This window comes from Protopterus annectens, chromosome 6.part0, assembly GCF_019279795.1.
Source record: "Protopterus annectens isolate FY-2018-M chromosome 6.part0, PAN1.0, whole genome shotgun sequence".
NCBI lineage: Eukaryota > Metazoa > Chordata > Ceratodontiformes > Protopteridae > Protopterus > Protopterus annectens.
In genome coordinates, this window is record NC_056737.1 from 1,627,661,910 (window position 1) to 1,627,681,366 (window position 19,457).

At 39.4% G+C, this 19,457-nt stretch overlaps 1 protein-coding gene across 1 annotated transcript in view; it reads left to right on the forward strand.

The window, feature by feature from the left end:
* The window catches only part of DNAH7 (dynein axonemal heavy chain 7), a 4,771,155-nt gene that overhangs the window by 4,051,108 nt on the left and 700,590 nt on the right, over positions 1–19,457 (forward strand). The window contains exon 54 of the mRNA XM_044073696.1: positions 19,012–19,173. Within this exon, the coding sequence (XP_043929631.1) occupies positions 19,012–19,173 (162 nt within the window). The remainder of the gene's footprint in view (positions 1–19,011; positions 19,174–19,457) is intronic.

Sequence of the window (19,457 nt, forward strand, 5' to 3'; positions counted from 1 at the left end):
TGTCCTCCATTGAGGTAGAGAAGGTGGCAAATGCTTTGTTAGAGATTTTCAACAGGGTAGGTTTCCGAAAAGAAATACTGTCTGACAGAGGTGCCAATTTCATGTCAGACCTGCTGGCTTGTCTGTGGAAGTCCTGTGAGATGAAGCACATGAAGACCACCCCCTACCATCCCCAGACTAACGGTCTTCTTGAGAGGTTAAACTCTACAATCAAGTCCATGCTACAGGCATTTGCAGATCAGTTTAAGAGGGAGTGGGACAAATATTTGCCCCATCTGTTTGCTTACAGAGATGTTCCCCAGGAATCCACAGGGTTTTCACCCTTTGAGTTGCTGTACGGGCATAGGGTGAGGGGACCTCTAGATTTAATTTGACATGAGTGGGAAGGTGAGTACGAGTCTCACAAGAAGTCTGTTGTGGCATACGTTCTAAACCTCAGGACAAGGCTCAAGGAACTCATGGGCTTGGCCCAAGACAACCTGGCAGAAGCCCAGCCACAGAAGAATGTGTGGTATGACAGGAATGCTCGAGCTAGAGAGTATGCTGTGCGGCAGCAGGTAATGGTTCTCATTCCTGTCAGACACAACAAGCTGCAAGCAGCTTGGGAGGGTCCCTACAAGGTAGTAAGAAAGGTAAGTGATGTTAACTACATGGTGGAACTGCCAGGCAGATGGCAAGGGCACAAATTGTACCATGTTAACATGATGAAACCATACCATGATAGGAAGGCCCTTGTGCTGAGCATTTGCAGTGGATTGCAAGAGGAGTCTGAGGGACATCTGGGGACTGATCTCCTCATTGAGGATCGGGCTGACACCTCAGTGGAAGGGGTAGCAATGTCCCAGCAGCTATCTCCTACCCAGGTTTGAGAAATCCTAGTAGTGTTGCAGGAATTTGGGAACATGTTCACTGGGAAACCAGGGTGCACCCACCTGGTGCAGCACCAGGTGGATACAGGACCCCAAAATCCTATTAGGCAGGCCCCTTATAGAGTGCCTGAGAGAGTCAAACAGATTCTGAGGGAGGAGGTACAGGAGATGTTGGAACTAGGGGTTCAAGAATCCAACAGTCCCTGAGCCTCCCCAGTGGTGCTGGTGCCAAAGAAGGATGGCAGCACCAGGTTCTGTGTGGACTACAGGAAATTAAATAGTCACACAGAGTCGGATGCTTACCCCATGCCTAGGACAGATGAGGCCCTAGAGCAGCTGGGTGGGGCTAAGTAACTTACAACCATTCATCTTACCAAGAGTTACTGGCAGGTGCCCTTGACTCCTAGTGCTAGAGAGGTCAGCCTTTGTGACTCCTTTTAACTTGTATGAGTTCACAAAGATGCCGTTTAGGATGAAGAATGCCCCAGCAACTTTCCAGAGGATGGTGAATCGTATCCTAGCAGGAGCAGGAGGGTTTGCCCTTGCTTACCTAGATGATATTGCCATCTACAGCCATTCCTGGCCAGAGTACCTTCAGCATGGCAGGGAGATGCTGGGCAGACTACAGAGGGCAGGGATGACCATTAAGCTGAACAAATGTCAGGTGGGTATGGTGGAGGTCTCCTACCTAGGACATAGAGTGGGGAGTGGTAAGCTAAGGCTAGAACCTGCCAAAGTGGAAGCTATTCAAGCATGGCCTGTACTAAAAAGCAAGTGAGGGCATTTTTAGGGACAGCAGGGTACTACAGAAAGTTCGTCCCCAGTTATAATACTATAGCTGCTCCCCTCGCAGACCTGACAAGGAAGAACAGGCCAGATAAGGTAGTGTGGACCCCAGCATGTGAGCAGGCATTCCAGAAGCTTAAAGAAGCTTTGGGAGGAACCCATGTGTTAGCCAGTCCAGATTACAGCAAAGAAATTGTTGTGCAGGTGGATGCTTCAAACCATGAGGTGGGGGCTGTACTTAGCCAGATTTCTTCAGATGGAGAAGATCAGCCAGTAGTTTATCTCAGTCGTAGGCTCCAACCCAGGGAGGAATGCTATGCAGCTGTAGAAAAGGAATGTCTAGCCATAGTGTGGGCATTGCAGAAACGCCAGCCTTGTCTGCATGGAAGGAAATGTTATGACAGATCACAACCCCATAATATGGTTAAACAGAGCCAAGCAAAATGTCAAGTTGCTAAGATGGAGCCTAGGGTTGCAAGCATATATGTCATGTCACTGCAGCACCACAGTGGGAGTAGCAATGCCAATGCAGATGGGCTCTGAAGACAGGGAATGGGGTGAGGTACACTCAGATAGACCTAATCCACTCAAGTAGCATTTTTCAAGGGTCACTTGAAAAACTAGCTTGAGTTCTCCGGTGGGGAGAAATGTGAAGGCTGCCAGCCTAGCCAGATAGAAATGTGCAGATAATTCTGTCATTTGTAAATATGAATGTAAACTTGTCTTAGATGTAAAGAAATACTATTACATGTGGAACTGGAAATAAATGTGACAACAGTGCACTCTACTGACCAAAGTAAAGCATGTGGTGACCCTTTGAAGTAGACAGTGGTGCCGAAAAGTCTAGATGAAGAAATTATTTCTATTGTTTTAACCAAGAGTTAAATTGCTAGATTTAAACATGCAAAGGAATTTTTATTGCTCTGCTCCCGACCAGCTGCAAAATAACAAAAAGAGGTGTAAATGTAGAAGCAGTTTCTGTTGGCTTGGGAACACCAGGAAAGTGTGAAATGATGTAATGTTTATCAGAACTGCAATAGCAATTTAAACAGAGAGAATCAGAAAGCATTAAGCATTTTTGTCTTGATCATCCAACTCATCAGCACTCTGCCTGTTGTCTTATGTAAGTTATCTTAGACTTGTGTTTTCTTTTAGCAATAGCTAGAATCTAGAAAGATTAGACTGTGTTTTCCTGTTATGTCAGAAGTGTACTACTGATTTATTTTAAGTATTTCTGTGTGATCCCTGAATTCTTGACTAGCATTGACTGTGTAGTATAAAGTATTGCCTTGTGGTTTTAATTATTTATTATTAAATATTTTAAAACCTTTTAACTGTGGCTGGTTTGTGTAAAGATAATTTAGGCTGTAGTGTACATTGCATATTTATAGTGATTACTGTACCAAGTCACTCTAATAAGCCTTGACTGTTTAGTCACTTCTACCAATTGGATAATAATATTGCACAGTAATAATTGGACACCCTTTTAAGGGCCTTTGGGTAGCTTATAATATTAACTAGGTGGTGGCCAGTGGTACTACTGGATAGTCTGGGTAAAAGGGGCACAGCTGGAGAACCTGTGCCAGCCTTCGCCAGGAGTGTCTGTGTGGTTGTATAAACTTATCTCAAAGTTTGTGTATGTCAGCTACTTGGGCAGGGACACAAAGCACTGGTTGGACAGAGAGGGTGCTAGAGATTTTAGCTTGTCCAGCTGGCTGAGATCTGGACCCTATAGCTGTGCCATTGGGGAGTCTTACTGGGGACCTGGAGAGCAAGGGAGCGACCAGCCCCAGACTGGCTGTGATCTATGTGTGCTCTTAAGGGAAATTGCACTTTGCTGTGTGTATTTGTTATCCTTTCCTCATATTTGAGATGCCCTTTCTGGTGTTAGTGGTGAGGATTGAGGCTCCTTGATTGCTGGGCCAGGGCATGGGTGTCACAATCCCAGTGATTGTTTGCCTAGCATTGTTTCTGTGTTCCTTTCATATGAAGCTTCATTTTACTGTCTTGCTCTAGCTGCTGAAATTTCAGTAATTCCATTCTTTTACTACTCTTGTTAGTTTGAGAAAGTTGATCTATTTAAGGACTTTCTGTCTGCTAATTTTTCATTCTTATATTTCCTTGGTCCTAGCTGATATGTCATGTATTTTTTTTTATTCTTGTACACATAATGGGGCCTAAGTCTTGATCAGGTTCATGGTTATGTATCATCTTTAGGTTTTGAGTACCTGAAAACTGTGGGGTTAAAGACAGTGTGTGCAGTCCCTTAAGTTACTTGTTCCTCCAGTAACTTGTTTGCACTCTTACTTTACTTCATTATGATGGCTGAATTAGCCTTCAAATCCAAATCCACCTCAAAAGGGATTGCTAGAGGGCTCTGAATAAATTATGTCTCCTGTTTAACTACTCCCCCTTTTTCTACTGTGGCCAAACCAAGACCCTTTGAATATTTCTTCCAGAGCTTCCACAAAAAAATAAATCTCCCTCTTTTGTAGTGACCTTAACTTTATGGTTATGGCATACTATTAAGAAAGCCAATATTTTAATCCTAATGGGGAAAATCTTCAAATGAATGATAATTTCTGTTGCTATTGCTTTGTTGTTGCTCTGACTTCAGAATGGGGTTTACTCTCATCAAGGTATGTAAAAAAACTTACGCATTTGGAGAAATTAAACAGAGTGTATTATAGCATAGAGGAGTGGCTGAGGGAGAGAAGGGTAAAAAGGTCATAATTTTTGCTTGGAAGATAAGTTGGTTCTCCAGAGGAAGCAGAAAGGAAAGTTGCAGGAGCTGAAAATATATTCAGTAAACACTAGTCATTTCAGTAATCCTATTAAAATGACAAACTTCCTCCATAATCTGTCATTTTAGAGAATAGATATCTGTTGTTTAGAGGAGGTCTACGTGAATGCTGAACAGATGGAAGAGTGGGTGAAAGGGAGTAAGAAAATAATATTTAAATCTTTTTATAGTCTTAAATAAAGAAGAGACCAGGGGTAGCAGTGCTATTTCTGTCTTGTAAAGTTGAGGTTGTCAGTCACTGGAAACTGGAAGAGATTGATGCAAGCATGTAAACATCAGGTGGAAGAGGAAAGTATTCTTAATTGCCTCAGTTTATGCACCTTTTACACATTATAGAGAACTTATAGGTGATATACAAAGACAGGTATTGAACTACCTGAAGAATTTGAAGTTCTTCTGGGAAATTTTAATACAGTATTCAACCCTTGTTTGTATAAGCCAAATTACACTGCTTCCCGTTAGTGTCATCCTCACTCAACTCACCTATACAGCTTCATAAGGAACAATTTATTTGTGGATTAATGGAGGTACTCTACCTGATAAGTTGAAGTACATGAATGCAGATATGAATAAGAAAACTTTTTCAAGGAATGATCTTATCTTATCCTGTCCTCAAAAAATATTACAGATATCTCACTAAGTATCTGGATTCTCTCCAGATTTTGGTCATATCACTCACTAAACAAATCAGACTGGGGTAAGCAAAGTCATTGTTTCCTATAAAGTATGTCTTGGATCCATGTTTTATATAGGAAACGAGAAAGGCTACAGAGGATTTATGAAAAAATAAACCAGGCCTTTTTCATTCTTGAAGGCAAAGGGGGCCAACGGGATATTTCATTCTTGAAATTGCGGGGCGCCATTAAGATATGTTTAGTGGCCCAGATGAGCAACTATATAGGGAAGGATCCAAAAATAAAGGAGATAAAGATGGTTGAATATCAAAAACAGTTGTTGGTCTTAAAAGAATTACTTTCAGTAAATTGTGGGAAATATTGTAATAGCTGGGCATCTCTTAAAAAAAGAAGACATCAGTATGGGATTCATGTCAATCCACTGAAGGTGGTTATGATGAATACAAATAAACCAAAACCAGTGAGGGAACCCAAGAATTATATATACCAACTCTGAAGTCACACAACAGTGGAGAAAAAGGCAGTCTCCACTTTCGTCAAAGGCATAATGGTCTGACATGCTCCCTTCAACTTGTGCACTCAAATCTGAAGCATAGAATAGCAGAGAATAAATATGATACTTACTATAAGACATATGCATCAGGCTGAGTACTAATGGAGCACACTAAAAGCAAAGTGTTTTGTAAAAAAATATTATATTTTCAAATGTTGTAGAGGAGCCACCATTTATTGTGCTATGAGGGAAATTATTGGTCTAGCTATATATATTTATGTTCAAGACAATTATTTTTCTGAAAGCCCCAGTTTTTAGTTAAATGACATCAAGCTGAAGGAGCATAGCTGATATTTAGTGACTTTTCAGAAGAGGATGTTGATAGGGCAATACGCAGACTCATTTATAATAAAGCACCAGTGTTGTTTGTCATTCTTGATGCAGAGTAAGCGGGGATTTTATGAGTAGGGCAATATAAACATTTGCATTCCCTGATACAATAATAAGGTTTATTAGGAGGACATATGAGGGATCGGAGGCAAAAATTAAAGTGGGATGGTTCCTGTCTAATTAATTGTGCCTGAACAGAATACCCAGGCAGGGGGGGTCTCCTCTTTCTCCTTTGTTATTTGCGTTATATTTAGAGCCATTGGCAAAGAAAATAAGGGACTCGGAAATTCAAGGATATAATTGCTATGGCAATCAAAAAAAGTTGACATTATTTGCAGATGATATTATTTTGTACCTGATAAAACCAGAAAAGGATATCTCAGTGCTGTGGAACATTTTGAAACAGTTTCAAGTATTTTCAAGATATACAGTTAGTGAAGACAAAACAAAGGCTTTAGCTGTAAACAATGTGTTCAGGACATGATAAAATTAAGTATTTAGGAGTATGTGTTAAAAATAATTCAGTTATGGCAGCTAAGGATATGTGGAAAAAAAGACTAAAAATATAATATAAAAATGAGAAGCCGGAAGCTCTTGTTTATGGATATGGATAGCAAGATACAAGCAGAGAAAATGTTTTTAGTCCCTTTAATTTTATATACAGATCAAGCATATTTTTATCAACCAGAGCAAAAGTTGTGGATGTTAATTAATAAAGAGTTGAAGGATTTTATCTGGGAGGGGAAGAGGGTAATGGTCAAGTAGGATAAGCTGATCCTTCCACTAGAACAACGTGGTTTAGGATTACCTGATTTGAATGGATATTTTAAATCTACACATCTTAAGACTCATATATGCAATGCAAGCAGAAAGCTATAATTCAAAGTGAAAAGGGATGATGGTGAAGCGGGGGGAATTAAAGAAATAAGGAGAGAGTGGGGTTTTGTATGCAGATCCTTAAGGAGAATAACAACAGCCATACAGAATATTACAGGCAAAGGAATCCGGATATGGAAAACGTTATAGTACAAAAAAATAAGAAGACAAAGAGGAAAAGGAGATTAGTAAGGAAGAAGTTAAAGAAATAGAAACCGAAGTTATGGAGTACCTATGAAGTGAAAGATTCAGTGTAGAAAAAAATCTAATTCAGAAAGCACCACAACAGGACAGAGTAATGGATATCCAAATTAAGGGAAACCAATGGAATGGGAAGCAACTGGTCAGGTGCCATATGAAGATATTTTGAAGCCTTCCACAGGAAACCAGTATAGATGTTCACTTGAAGCTGGACAGCAAGGGAAGGAACAGGAAACTGTGGAAACTCTGACACAGTCAATGTTGATGAGTGATAGGCCAGTAAGTTCCCATATGACAGAGCAAAGACAGGTATTGAACTACCTGAAGAATTTGAAGTTCTTCTGGGAAATTTTAATACAGTATTCAACCTTGTTTGTATAAGCCAAATGACACTGATTCCCGTTAGTGTCATCCTCACTCAACTCACCTATACAGCTTCATAAGGAACAATTTATTTGTGGACTAATGGAGGTACTCTATACCTGATAAGTTGAAGTACATGAATGCAGATATGAAAAAGAAAACTTTTTCAAGGAATGATCTTATCTTATCCTGTCCTCAAAGAATATTACAGATATCTCACCAAGTATCTGGATTCTCTCCAGATTTTGGTCATATCACTCACTAAACAAATCAGACTGGGGTAAGCAAAGTCATTGTTTCCTATAAAGTATTTCTTGGATCCATGTTTTATATAGGAAACGAGAAAGGCTACAGAGGATTTATGAAAAAATAAACCAGGCCTTTTTCATTCTTGAAATTGCGGGGTGCCTTTAATATATGTTTAGTGGCCCAGATGAACAACTATATAGGGAAGGATCCAAAAATAAAGGAGATAAAGATGGTTGAATATCAAACACAGTTGTAGGTCTTAAAAGAATTACTTTCAGTAAATTGTGGGAAGTATTGTAATAGCTGGGCATCTCTTAAAAAAAGAAGACATCAATATGGGATTCATGTCGATCCACTGAAGGTGGTTATGATGAATACAAATAAACCAAAACCAGTGAGGGACCCCAAGAATTATATATACCAACTCTGAAGTCACACAACAGTGGAGAAAAAGGCAGTCTCCACTTTCGTCAAAGGCATAATGGTCTGACATGCTCCCTTCAACTTGTGCACTCAAATCTGAAGCACAGAATAGCAGAGAATAAATATGATACTTACTATAAGACATATGCATCAGGCTGAGTACTAATGGAACACACTAAAAGCAAAGTGTTTTGTAAAAAATATTATATTTTCAAATGTTGTAGAGGAGCCACCATTTATTGTGCTATGAGGGAAAGTATTGGTCTAGCTATATTATAAGTAAATTTATGTTCAAGACAATTATATTTCTGAAAGCCCCAGTTTTTAGTTAAATTACATCAAGCTGAAGGAGCATAGCTGATATTTAGTGACTTTTCAGATGAGGATGTTGGGCAGATCATCAATCTCTCATTAATAAAGCACCAGTGTTGTTTGTCATTCTTGATGCAGAGTATGGTGGAATGGGAAACAAGGTAAAAGGAATTGAAAGACCACCAAATAAAGAAGAAATAGATGCATTTTACCAAAGTGTTTATGAAGATTCTGTGGAACATAACAAAGATGCTAAGTGGATGGAAGAAATAAAAGAAAGAATAAGAAGTTTAAAGGTACAGGATAAGAAATGGGATAAAGTAACAGCCAGAGAGATTGAAACAAAATTTAAAAAAAGCCTCCAACTGAAAACCCCCAGGCCCAGATGCAGTACCTAACTTCTGGTTAAAAGTATTAACATCTTTTCACAAAGATTTATCTATGAGTAAGAACTTTTTATATGTGCACCCTGAACAGACACCAACCATAGGATCATATGAGGTTACTAGGCTAATGGCCCTGGGACCCTTACAAGCCTAGCCCAGAGTTTATCCCCAAAAAAGAACCCTCAGTCAGCACCTGTCACTGAGGGACAAAGGTGGAACCCCTGGGAAAAATTTGTGGTTTCCCATACACTCAAGACTGTGCTTGAAGAGGGTCAGCGTGGTACTCTGACATACATGGGAAGTCTATTCCAGAGATGGGGCAGCATCTGGGAGATAAACCTGTCTCTCCAGCAGGTTTTGTTGATGTTGCATATTAGATTTAGGCCTGTTCAACATGTAATGTATGAAGAGTTAGACTTCTAGATATGGGCCATCTGTAGTAGGGCAGGGTCAGATATTGCCTTGTAGGTGAGACACAGATCACCTTTGAGCAATCTGTATGATACCGAGAAAAGGGATAGCAATTCGAATATGTCCGCATAAGACAGATGTTGGAGGCCATGGATTTTCTTTGTGCGGTACTTCTATGGCCTTTCCAATTGGTGCAGGTGTTTGGAGAGGTACATACCAAACAGGGCATTATACTGAATTATAGGCCTAACGAGGGAGGAGTACAGAGAGGTAATAACCTCCTTTTTTCTGGTTGCAATCCCTTTACTTATGAGATGAACCAAATAAAAGGCTTTTCTGACCACTGCTGCCACGTGATGGTTGAATGTGGGATTGTTGTTAACTTTTGTACCCAGGTCTCTCACCACAGGTTGTGTACTTAGTGGGTTGCCATTGATGTGGTAATCAGTAGAGGCTGTGTTTTTGCCGAATGGTATGATAATACATTTGTTTTTGTATTTAACTTAAGGCTATGACTTTGGCACTAGTTATTTGTAGCTGTGAGACCCTCTTGCCATATGTTACCATCATTTGGAGAGTCAATGACAGCACCCAACTTACAGTCATCTGCACACTTGGTCAGGTGCAGGCCCTTTGTCTTTGCCTGGACCTCTGACAAGTAGATGCCAAACAGTATGGGTCCCAGGACAGATCCCTGGGGAACACCACTAGTGACAGGCCTGCTGTCAGAGGTGGTGGTGCCTAATTTGACCTTGTAGGTCATATCAGTGAGCCAGTTTGCCACACATTTGATGAGATAGGGATTTACGCCAAGTTGTGTTAGTTTTTTGATGATGCCCGAGTGAGAGATTATATCAAGGGCCTTGGCCAAGTCAAGGTAAGCTGTGTGTACCACGTTTCCCTTGGTGACAGTCTCAAAGAAGTCAACCTGGTTCAATAAGCAAGATCTGCCCCTGATGAATCCAAATTGGGTGGGATCAAGTGCTTGGAGATTGCCTTTGTCCTTGTTTATGAGATCCATAATAATATGCTCCGTGGCTTTACAGATCAGACTTGTCAAGATAATGGGGCAATAGTTTCCCAGGTCAGTAGTGGCACCACCTTTGTGCAAGGGTATGACAATGGCCATTCTCCACTCTGCTGGAATGAAGCCTGTAATTAGGCTGTGGTAGAATACAGTGCTCAATAGCAAAGCTAGTTCTTGCTGGAGATGGTGCAGAATACAGCCTGGGATACTATCAGGTCCCATGGAAGCTATGTTCTTTGCCTTGGATAGGGCCTTTAACACTTGCTCTACAGAGATGTAAGACAAGTATCGGAGATGTCAAATGGGTCTTTGGGGGAGATAAGGGGGTGAAGTTTCCGCTGATCCTAACAGGAAAAGCAATCCTACTACTTATGATTGAACCTGCAACCTGTACTGTAAAAGGGGTAAGAATCTAAGTATGGTGTGGATTGACTATAAAAAAGCATTTGATAGTATCCCACATTCATGGATAAAAGACTGCTTAAAAATCTATAAGATACACCTTACACTGATCGACTACATTACAGTGACCATGAAACAGTGGTGGACCATTTTGCAATTAAGCCATGATAATGCTCAAATTATTATTCCAGGGATAAAAATTCAAAGGGGGGTATTCGAGGGTGTCTCTCTGTCACTGCTGTTATTATGTCTTGCCCTTAACCCATTAAGCTGTCTACTTAACAGCTCAGGCCATGGCTATAATTTGGCTCCTAGAAAACAACAAAAATGTAAAGACTTCTCATCTTCTCTCTGTTGATGATGTAAAATTGTACAGGTCATCAGATGAGGAACTGAAAGCACAACTGCAAGTTGTCAAAACATTTTCAGATAATATAAGAATGTAATTTGGTCTTGATAAATGTGCAAAAGCAACCTTTAAAGCAGGAAAACTGCAGCAAGAAGAAAACATCAATTTGGGACAAGAATGTTGATATAAAAACTTGAGCAAGAGGGAGTGTATAAATATTTGGGAGCTGATGAAAGATCAACAATAAAACATGAACAAATGTGAATAAAACTTAGTAAGGAATACTTTAGACGACTTATTAATCCTGAAAACAGAGTTGACATCTAGGAACAAAATCCAAGCTTTAAAGTTTAAACCAATTTTCTCTTCCTGTCCTAACTTACAGTTTTGGAGTGACTGACTGGCCCCAAAACATGTTAGATAGATTAGACAGGAAACCAAAAAGAATGCTCCATGCTCACCAAATGATTTATAAAAATCAGTGCATACCAAGAATATATATTCCCCATTCTGAAGGAGGGATGGGCCTCCTTGAAACTGAATACGTGTATAGATCTGCAATTGTGGGACTCCACACATATCTGCTTGACATCACAAGACCCAAACTTAGTAAAAGTTTTCAAACATGAGGAGAATAAATCTAAGATGACCTCTCTGCTTAATCTAGCCGAAGCATATCAGCATCAAGCAGGAATGGAAATCAAACCAGAAGTAGATAAAAATCAGGCAGCAACTGAATGTGCCAAAAAACAAAATAAAGAATATAAGGTAAAGGACCAGATGAGAAGGCAAGAAATATGGAAAATGCATAAATATAGTTGCAAGTATAGAAAACTTCTGGAAAAAGCCTCATGTTGATCAGAAACAAATGCTTGAAAGGTTAAGGAGAGGCGAATTCAAACCAAGAGATGAAAGGTTAATATTGGTGACCTAAGATAGTGGGCTACGTACATGCTGGTTTACAAAGTCCATTGAACATGTGGGAGAAACAGACAAATGTAGGGTTTGTAAAACCAAACTGGAAACAGTTGCGCACCTTGTTGCTGGTTTTGACATACTAATGGCAGAAGAACTGTATACTGAAAGGCATAATAACATGGCAATATTGTTGCTCTGGGGATTGTGCAAACATTATGGTATCAAAGTGGCTGAAAAACACTGGAAACATGAGTCACATAGCATCATAGAAAATGATGAAGTCTACATCACATGGGATCACCCATTACCAACAGTTCAAAAGATAGATGCTAGAAAACCAGATATAGTGGTCCATGAAAAGAAGACTAAAGTAGCATTGATCATTGAAATCACCACACCCAGTATCTACAATGTCTTGCGTACAGAGAGACACAAAGTCATAAAATATCAGGATTTGCAGGCAGAAATGAGAGCAATGTGGAAGAAAGATACCCAGCCAGTTACAACAGTTTTAGGAGCAAAGAGTCTTTTAAAGAAGAATCTACAATCATATTTAGACATGTTACCAATGCATGTAACCCCATACGAATTGCAGAAGGAGTCATCACTGGGCACATTGCGGATGCTGTGAAGAGCACTTCTGGCTGACATAAAAGATTGAAACAATACTAATTTCATTAAATTTAATTGTACTTTGACTTAGGAATGGTGCCCATTCTCGTCATGGTATTAGAAACCCAAAAGAGTTGGAAAAATTAAAAAATATTATATTTATAAAGTAGCAGAAAGTATTCAAAGAAGTAAGACGACATGAGAATGGAGAAGAAAGATTCTGATGATAGGATGACTGCAATTATGGATACAGATAATAGGCAAGAGGGGATGAATTTACTAGAGAAAACTGTGGCAAAGGAACCAAAGTATTGGGAACAAATAACTAGAGAGAGAAAGGTAATAAAGTGAGAAGAGGCCAAGAAATCATTTGGACTGCAGGCTAGAGACTGCCTTCCCTATTTAGGGATTGATATAGCATAGGAAAAAAGAAAGGGATGGGGTAACACCAAGTGAAAGACCTGCTCTGTTAGAGATTTTAGTTAGATGTAGAACAGAAGCTGCTGTTAAAAAAGGGATAATTAGTAGGGTATGTAAAATATTGCACAATTACTGTAGGAATCAGAGGAGGTTAGAAAAGATTGGGAAGAAATAGATTGGATATGAAAGTCACAAGGAAACAATGGGAGGACATACTTTTGACTCCCAAATATGCAACAAAGTCTAGAAGATTTACTATTTTTGCTTGGAAGTGTTTGCGGAGATATTTTTATACACCAAGCAGACTCCAAAGAACGTTTCCTCAGGTAAATGGAAAATGGTGGTGAGATGGGGAAGAAGGAGGAAACTGGGAGCTTATGGTTTGGGAGTATAATGAATTGGTAGACTAAAAATTCACTCCAGAGGACTTTGTCATAAATATTGGGTGAGCAAATTGGTGTAACTAACAAAATATTTTTTAGCTGGTATACAGAATCAGAATTTCCTAGCCACAGTAAGGCCTTGTTATGTTTAATTTTTGTAGCTACCCAAAAATCAGTTACTAGGAAATGAAAATCAAAGTCTAAACCAACTTTATTTTAATTTGTGAATATTGTAACAGTGATAAAAGAACTGAAAGTGGGATATTTAGCAAAAGGATAGGAGCAAATTGCATAAAAAGGGAAATTGGGAACAATACATGCAGAATAATGTTTTGGAGGAGGAATGAGATTTAAGGGAAGGCAAAAATTAATTAATGTAATGTTGGAGCGATGATAATTGTAACTAAAAATAAATATGCAACATATAATGTTTATAATTGTAAACATGTTAACGTGGTTTGTGTTCTCTTATATAAATGCATGTTGCCTATGTCTTAAGTGATAATTCAGTAAAAGTGATTAAAAAAGATGTGTTCAAAGTGGGAGAATGATTGCCTGAAAATAAAAAAAAATAGAGTTCAGTGGACCAAGATTTGGTCCAGTATATCTAAATATGGATCTCCAAGAAACAGGTTTGTTTTGGTGAATATCTTTTTGGGTATAATAGACACCTGAGAAAATTTATAGAACAAATGGAATGCATAGTCCATACTGCTGGCATGGATTTAATGGCAGGGATGCATGGCTACATTGTTGTTGGGATTGCTGTTTTGTAAACAAATGGTACAAGAAAGAGAAGGCTTTATTAAATCAATTATTTGGGGGAAACTAGGGATTTTTTTCTGTTTTTTTGCCGTGCTGTCTGCCAGTCACCAGCCCACTCCTGAACAATGTACCCATACTTTCCATCACTGAGGTGAGAGTTGCTTGGGAGAGGCCATCATTTAGGCAGCCATCAGTGGTGTCTTTTTATTGCTTGTGCCCTATAACCCCTGCATGCACTTGGCAGAGCACTAGGGGAGGTTTGTGCAATGAGATAACAGCAGTGGCCATCACGTCACTTCTGCTAGCAACATTCCCTACAAGCTGCCCTGCTCCACCCCTGGAATTATGAGAGGTGTTTTCTTTGGTTTCTGCTAGGGAAATCCCGTGTTCTCAGTGGTATGTGCATCCTTTCCCACTCACCCATGGGACAGATTAGCAGGCCATGCCCCCTCACTGTTCCCTGTCCCTACACTGCCATGTGGTAGATAAACAAGCAAGAGGAAACAAGGTCTTACCCCCCCCCCAATGCAGACTAGCTATGATAGTCTGGGAACTTGCAATACAACCCAACCTATCCTTACAGGCTACTTATGTTCTGTCAGAGCTGAATACTGTGGAAGACACTCAGTAGAACCAGGAGAGATCCACATGAATAGATGCTACACACAAGGGTCTTTCGGGAAATTATCCACCTGTGGGGAACTCCCAAAGTTGATCTGTTTACCTCCATTCACAAAAGGCATTTGAAAAAATTCTGCTCCAGGACTCATTGCAAAAAGGCCTGGAGGACAGATACCTTTTTTCTCCATGGACGGGAATGTTCCTTTATCCCTCCCCATTTCCTCTGATAACCAGAGTTCTAAAGACCCAGAAGGACTCTCCAACAATAATATTGGTAAGTCTCTTTGGGTCCAGACAACACTGGCTCTCTGTTCTCATGAAAATGGCCATGGATAATTCACACCAGATTACAAATTATTCTGACAGCATAGATGACAGAATTGTAATCCCTCTCCGGCACCTATTTTGTAAGGATAGTGCTACAGGTATTAAAGGAGGGCAAGAAACCTGCTACTAGGAAATCTTGCTAGGATAAGTAGAACAAATGTTCAAGGTGATTCCATAAACAGTACCAAGACCCTTTAACAGTGGAAACTCTCTTGTTTATCCAATATCTAGTGTGATTTGATTAAATGTGGCCTTTCTTATTCATCAGTCAAGATTCATCTTTTGGTCATTTCTGCCTGTTAGCTCTTAGATCCCCCACCCCTTTCTTCTTTATCACAAAGCAAACAGTTTTTGAAAGGGGTACTACATATTCAACCACCTAGAAAACATGGACTCTTCCTTGGGATCTTAATTTTGTACTCAGAAAAATGTAAACTTTTTCCTTTTGAACCAATTAAAAAACTGATTTAAAGTTTCTAGGGTGGAAAACAGTGTTGTTTACTGTTCTGACTTCAACTAGAAGTGTCTGAATTGCAGGCTGTTATGATGTTTCAGCCTTACCTTACTTTTAATAAGGAGAGGGTATCCTTAAGAACCAGCCTTTCCTTCATGCCAAAAGTGGTTTCAGAATTCACTCTAAATCAGTCCATTTATTTACCTGACTTCTGCCCTGAACCAGAAAATAAGTGAGGAAAAACTCTGCATATTCTGGATAGCCATAAACAATTCAGATACTAGATTGACAGGGTAAAAGACTTCAGAAATTTAGATCAACTGTTCATTGCCATTGTCCATTATACAGTTCTATAAGTATGGTTACCATAACAGATGTTAGAATAGATCTTTGTTGCTATATTAATACTCTGTCTCCTTCACCCCATTTTATCTCTCCAGTGTTTCTTTTTTTTTTTTTTTTTTTACACGGGCTTATTCTTTTCTGTCTGCCATGGTGGGGTTCTCCATATCCCTGCAATTTTCCTCTTTCTCCTGACAGATTAAGTAATATTTTAGGGATTTAGCATCTCTTCCTGGCAAGAAATCTCTAATATTTATTGCCAATACATCTACTTTTATACCAGCATACTTTCATGTTTCTTTGGATATACAGGCATGTGGAAGGAACCCTAAATTTTTGGATACTGACTGGACATTTGATCCTTGGCAGGATGTCCCATATAGCTTACTCTATTGCAATAGTGATCCTTTCAAGCATCTGCTGTTATAAGTTTACTTAACACAACTGTACTCTGTTGCTATTTTTTCTGCCATATTTCTAAACCAGTAATGAAAACACATTACCTATCTGTTGCAGTAAAGATGCAAACCTCCAACTATTTTGGAATTTGATTTAATCTGTTAAGAGTCTTTATAAAATCTGTAATATCCCTTCAGGGAATTAAAGAGGGGAGATTTTTTCTAGAGCATTTCATTCATTTCATGTCCTCCTGATGCATGTATTAACTTCTTTGCTGAGCCCATGTCTCTATCTTGACAATCAGAAATCTTATCACTGCAGACAGAGATCAAATCATACTTTTCTCTACCTGAAGAAAGAGTAGGAAGGGTAAGTACCGAATCTTCATTACCACTGGGAACAAATTGCTTACATGTGGTGGATTTAAAGGTATTTTTCAAGTGAGGGATGTTAAACCAAAGCAAAGAGAGGCAAGCAGCAACACCAAATAACTAAATACTCAAAAAACAAGGCTTACCAAGTTTTTACATAGATGGTGAAATGCTCAAGAGCCAAGGACACTGAAATAATTGTTCCATCAAAAGTATTAAAAAAATGAAGTTTATTCCATAAAAAAAAATTATGCTTTTATCCTTATATGAACCAGAACTTTATCACAACAAATGTTTGTGCATTCCAATATTTTATCATTTTGCTATTTGTCAAATTCACAGCTCCAACGTCTACATTCTGCTTCTTGTTGCTGTGTTTACTTCCACAAGCACTAAGTTCCTTCTCACAATCCATCTGCAAAGGGGGGCACCACTCACAATTTGAAATCATTTCTCAAGTAGGTTAGGGCAGTAAGTGACCTTAGTACAGCCGGCAGAATTTTCCCTATGGCAGCCATTATGACAAAGACCCAGAATACATTATATAGGGTTGATGCTGCACATGAGGCCAATCCTGTCACATGGCCTAAATCTGACAGGGAACACCCCATATTATAATTACTAAGAGATAAGGAGAGATCTACCATGTTTTGGTTCATGAACAAGTAAAGGCTTCAACATGGACATCTGGCAGCACAGTTTGGCCACCTGATCCTCTGATCCCACCAGATGGCTGCAGCTCTAAAAAAAACTAAAAAAAAAAAAAATCTCCTCTAGCCAGCAGCCAAGACATTTTGTTCAGCTTCTTATACAGAATGCAAAACAGTCACACGTATCTGCAAAAAAAATATTTAGCAGACCCTGCTGTAGTGTCAGTAGACCCTAAGAAAGGGGCAAACATTGTTTCAACCCCCAGCTCTTCCTAGTGACAAGGAAAGTCAAGCTCTGGATAGATATGGTAAAAAATTTACACCTCAACCACCCTATCCTTTAGTAGCATTAATTTTCAGACAAACATGACAAAGTTCTTACTGGCCCTTCTTGACCACATGGGGCAGAAAGTGGGGAAGTGTCAGACGCTTATCTGAGGGCCAAACTCTCGGAACATCTCCAACCTGCCAGTCAGGTAGCCAAATCCTTTAAAATGTAGCTATAATGCTGTTAATACAGCTTCCAAGGCTGCTGCAACAAAGTCTGCAGTCTAAAGACATGCCTAGTTAAGGTTTCAGCCTTTACCTGTGGATGTAAAAGCCCAGTTAACAGTGCCCTTATGGGAAAAGGATTGATGTTTAAGGACTCTACTGATGAACTGTTTACAAAATGGATGAAGGGGATAAAAATAATCAGGGAATGAAGCATAGTTTTCTCATCCCTCTCCTCACATATGAAATAAATTACCCCTCAATGCCTGGGCACTTCTAAAGGAAACAGAATTAATCCAAGCAGCAAAAAGGTAAGGTTTGTGTAAGTAAAGGTGGAAAGGGGACAATAAGGGAAACCTGGAGGGCCCCAAGAGTCCTCCAGTAATAGAGAACATTTTTCACTATCTGACCTTCACCCATCCTCTTCCCACCTCCTCCCCACACCCCAACACTCCCCCATCCCTAACCTCAAAAAATACAGGAAACCTATCAGCCTGCCTCCACACTTGGGAAGACATCACAACAAATGCATGGGTGCTAAAGATTGTAAAGGAAGCTGATGCATTTTAATGGGTTTCCTCCCCACATCATGCAGGTATCCCTCAGGTTAGTAAGGGACCCAATGCACATAATTACTACTAACATTTCAAAGGTGCAGCAAGAAGGAGTAATAGAAGAGATCCCCCCCCCCCATTCTTTCTTGTTCTCAGAAAGGAGGGAAACTGGAGACCCATCCTGGACCTTTCAAGGCTCACCACCTACCTAAAAACATGCTAAATTGTGTAAAAGGTCCTCCTTAAGCCCTACACTTTGATGTTTTCTAAAAGTGGAAGCAAGTGGGGTTAAGGAGGGTGACATTCTCCTTTATATAAGTAGCTAACTAGAAAATACAATTTCTAGTCAGCTAATTGGGTGTAACCCATACTGGTATTCCTAAATAAGGTTTGTACAAATAAGACTCACTCACCCAGTATGTTTGAATAACTCCATAAATGGAAGATGTCACCTCATAACAGTATAACATAGAGACTACAAGAATCAAACCCAGGGTCACTCAGTGTGCCCAGTTACTGTAAACTGTATGCAGTATTGCTGTACATTGCTATTAGACATATAAAGACTTATTAAATAAATCAGTGTTTTTTTTGCTCTGCTTGCCCTGTCTTTAGTATATAACTTGAGCAGTCATAGCATACATTATACTGTAAAATGTAACCATATGTTTCTGTAACACTAAGTTATTTATTCTGATGTCTTCTTTTGTTTTCACTTTGACTGACAGAATGAATTTAGGCGTATGTTGTATGGGCTCTGTTTCTTTCATGCCTTGGTTCAAGAAAGGCGCAAATTTGGCCCACTGGGATGGAATATTCCATACGAGTTTAATGAGACTGACCTGAGAATTAGTGTGCAACAGCTTAACATGTTTCTGAACCAGTATGAGGTAAGAAGCACTGGCGCAGTTTTTCATTGCTGTGGTTGCTTATTGCTTTGGCTTTAGAGAAAGTGATAGAATTATTTAGCACTTTATATATTCCTTTTAATGTTGTGTATTAACTTACATATGAAAACACACTTTTATTTATAGAAGTTTTGTACATAGCAATGCATTAATTAATGTGAGCCACTGTTTTGCTATTCTGTTGTAGTTTTAATGGAATATGACTTATGTAACATTCTATTACACTAAGAGAGAAAGTAGAGTTATTTAAGTTGCACTTACCCATA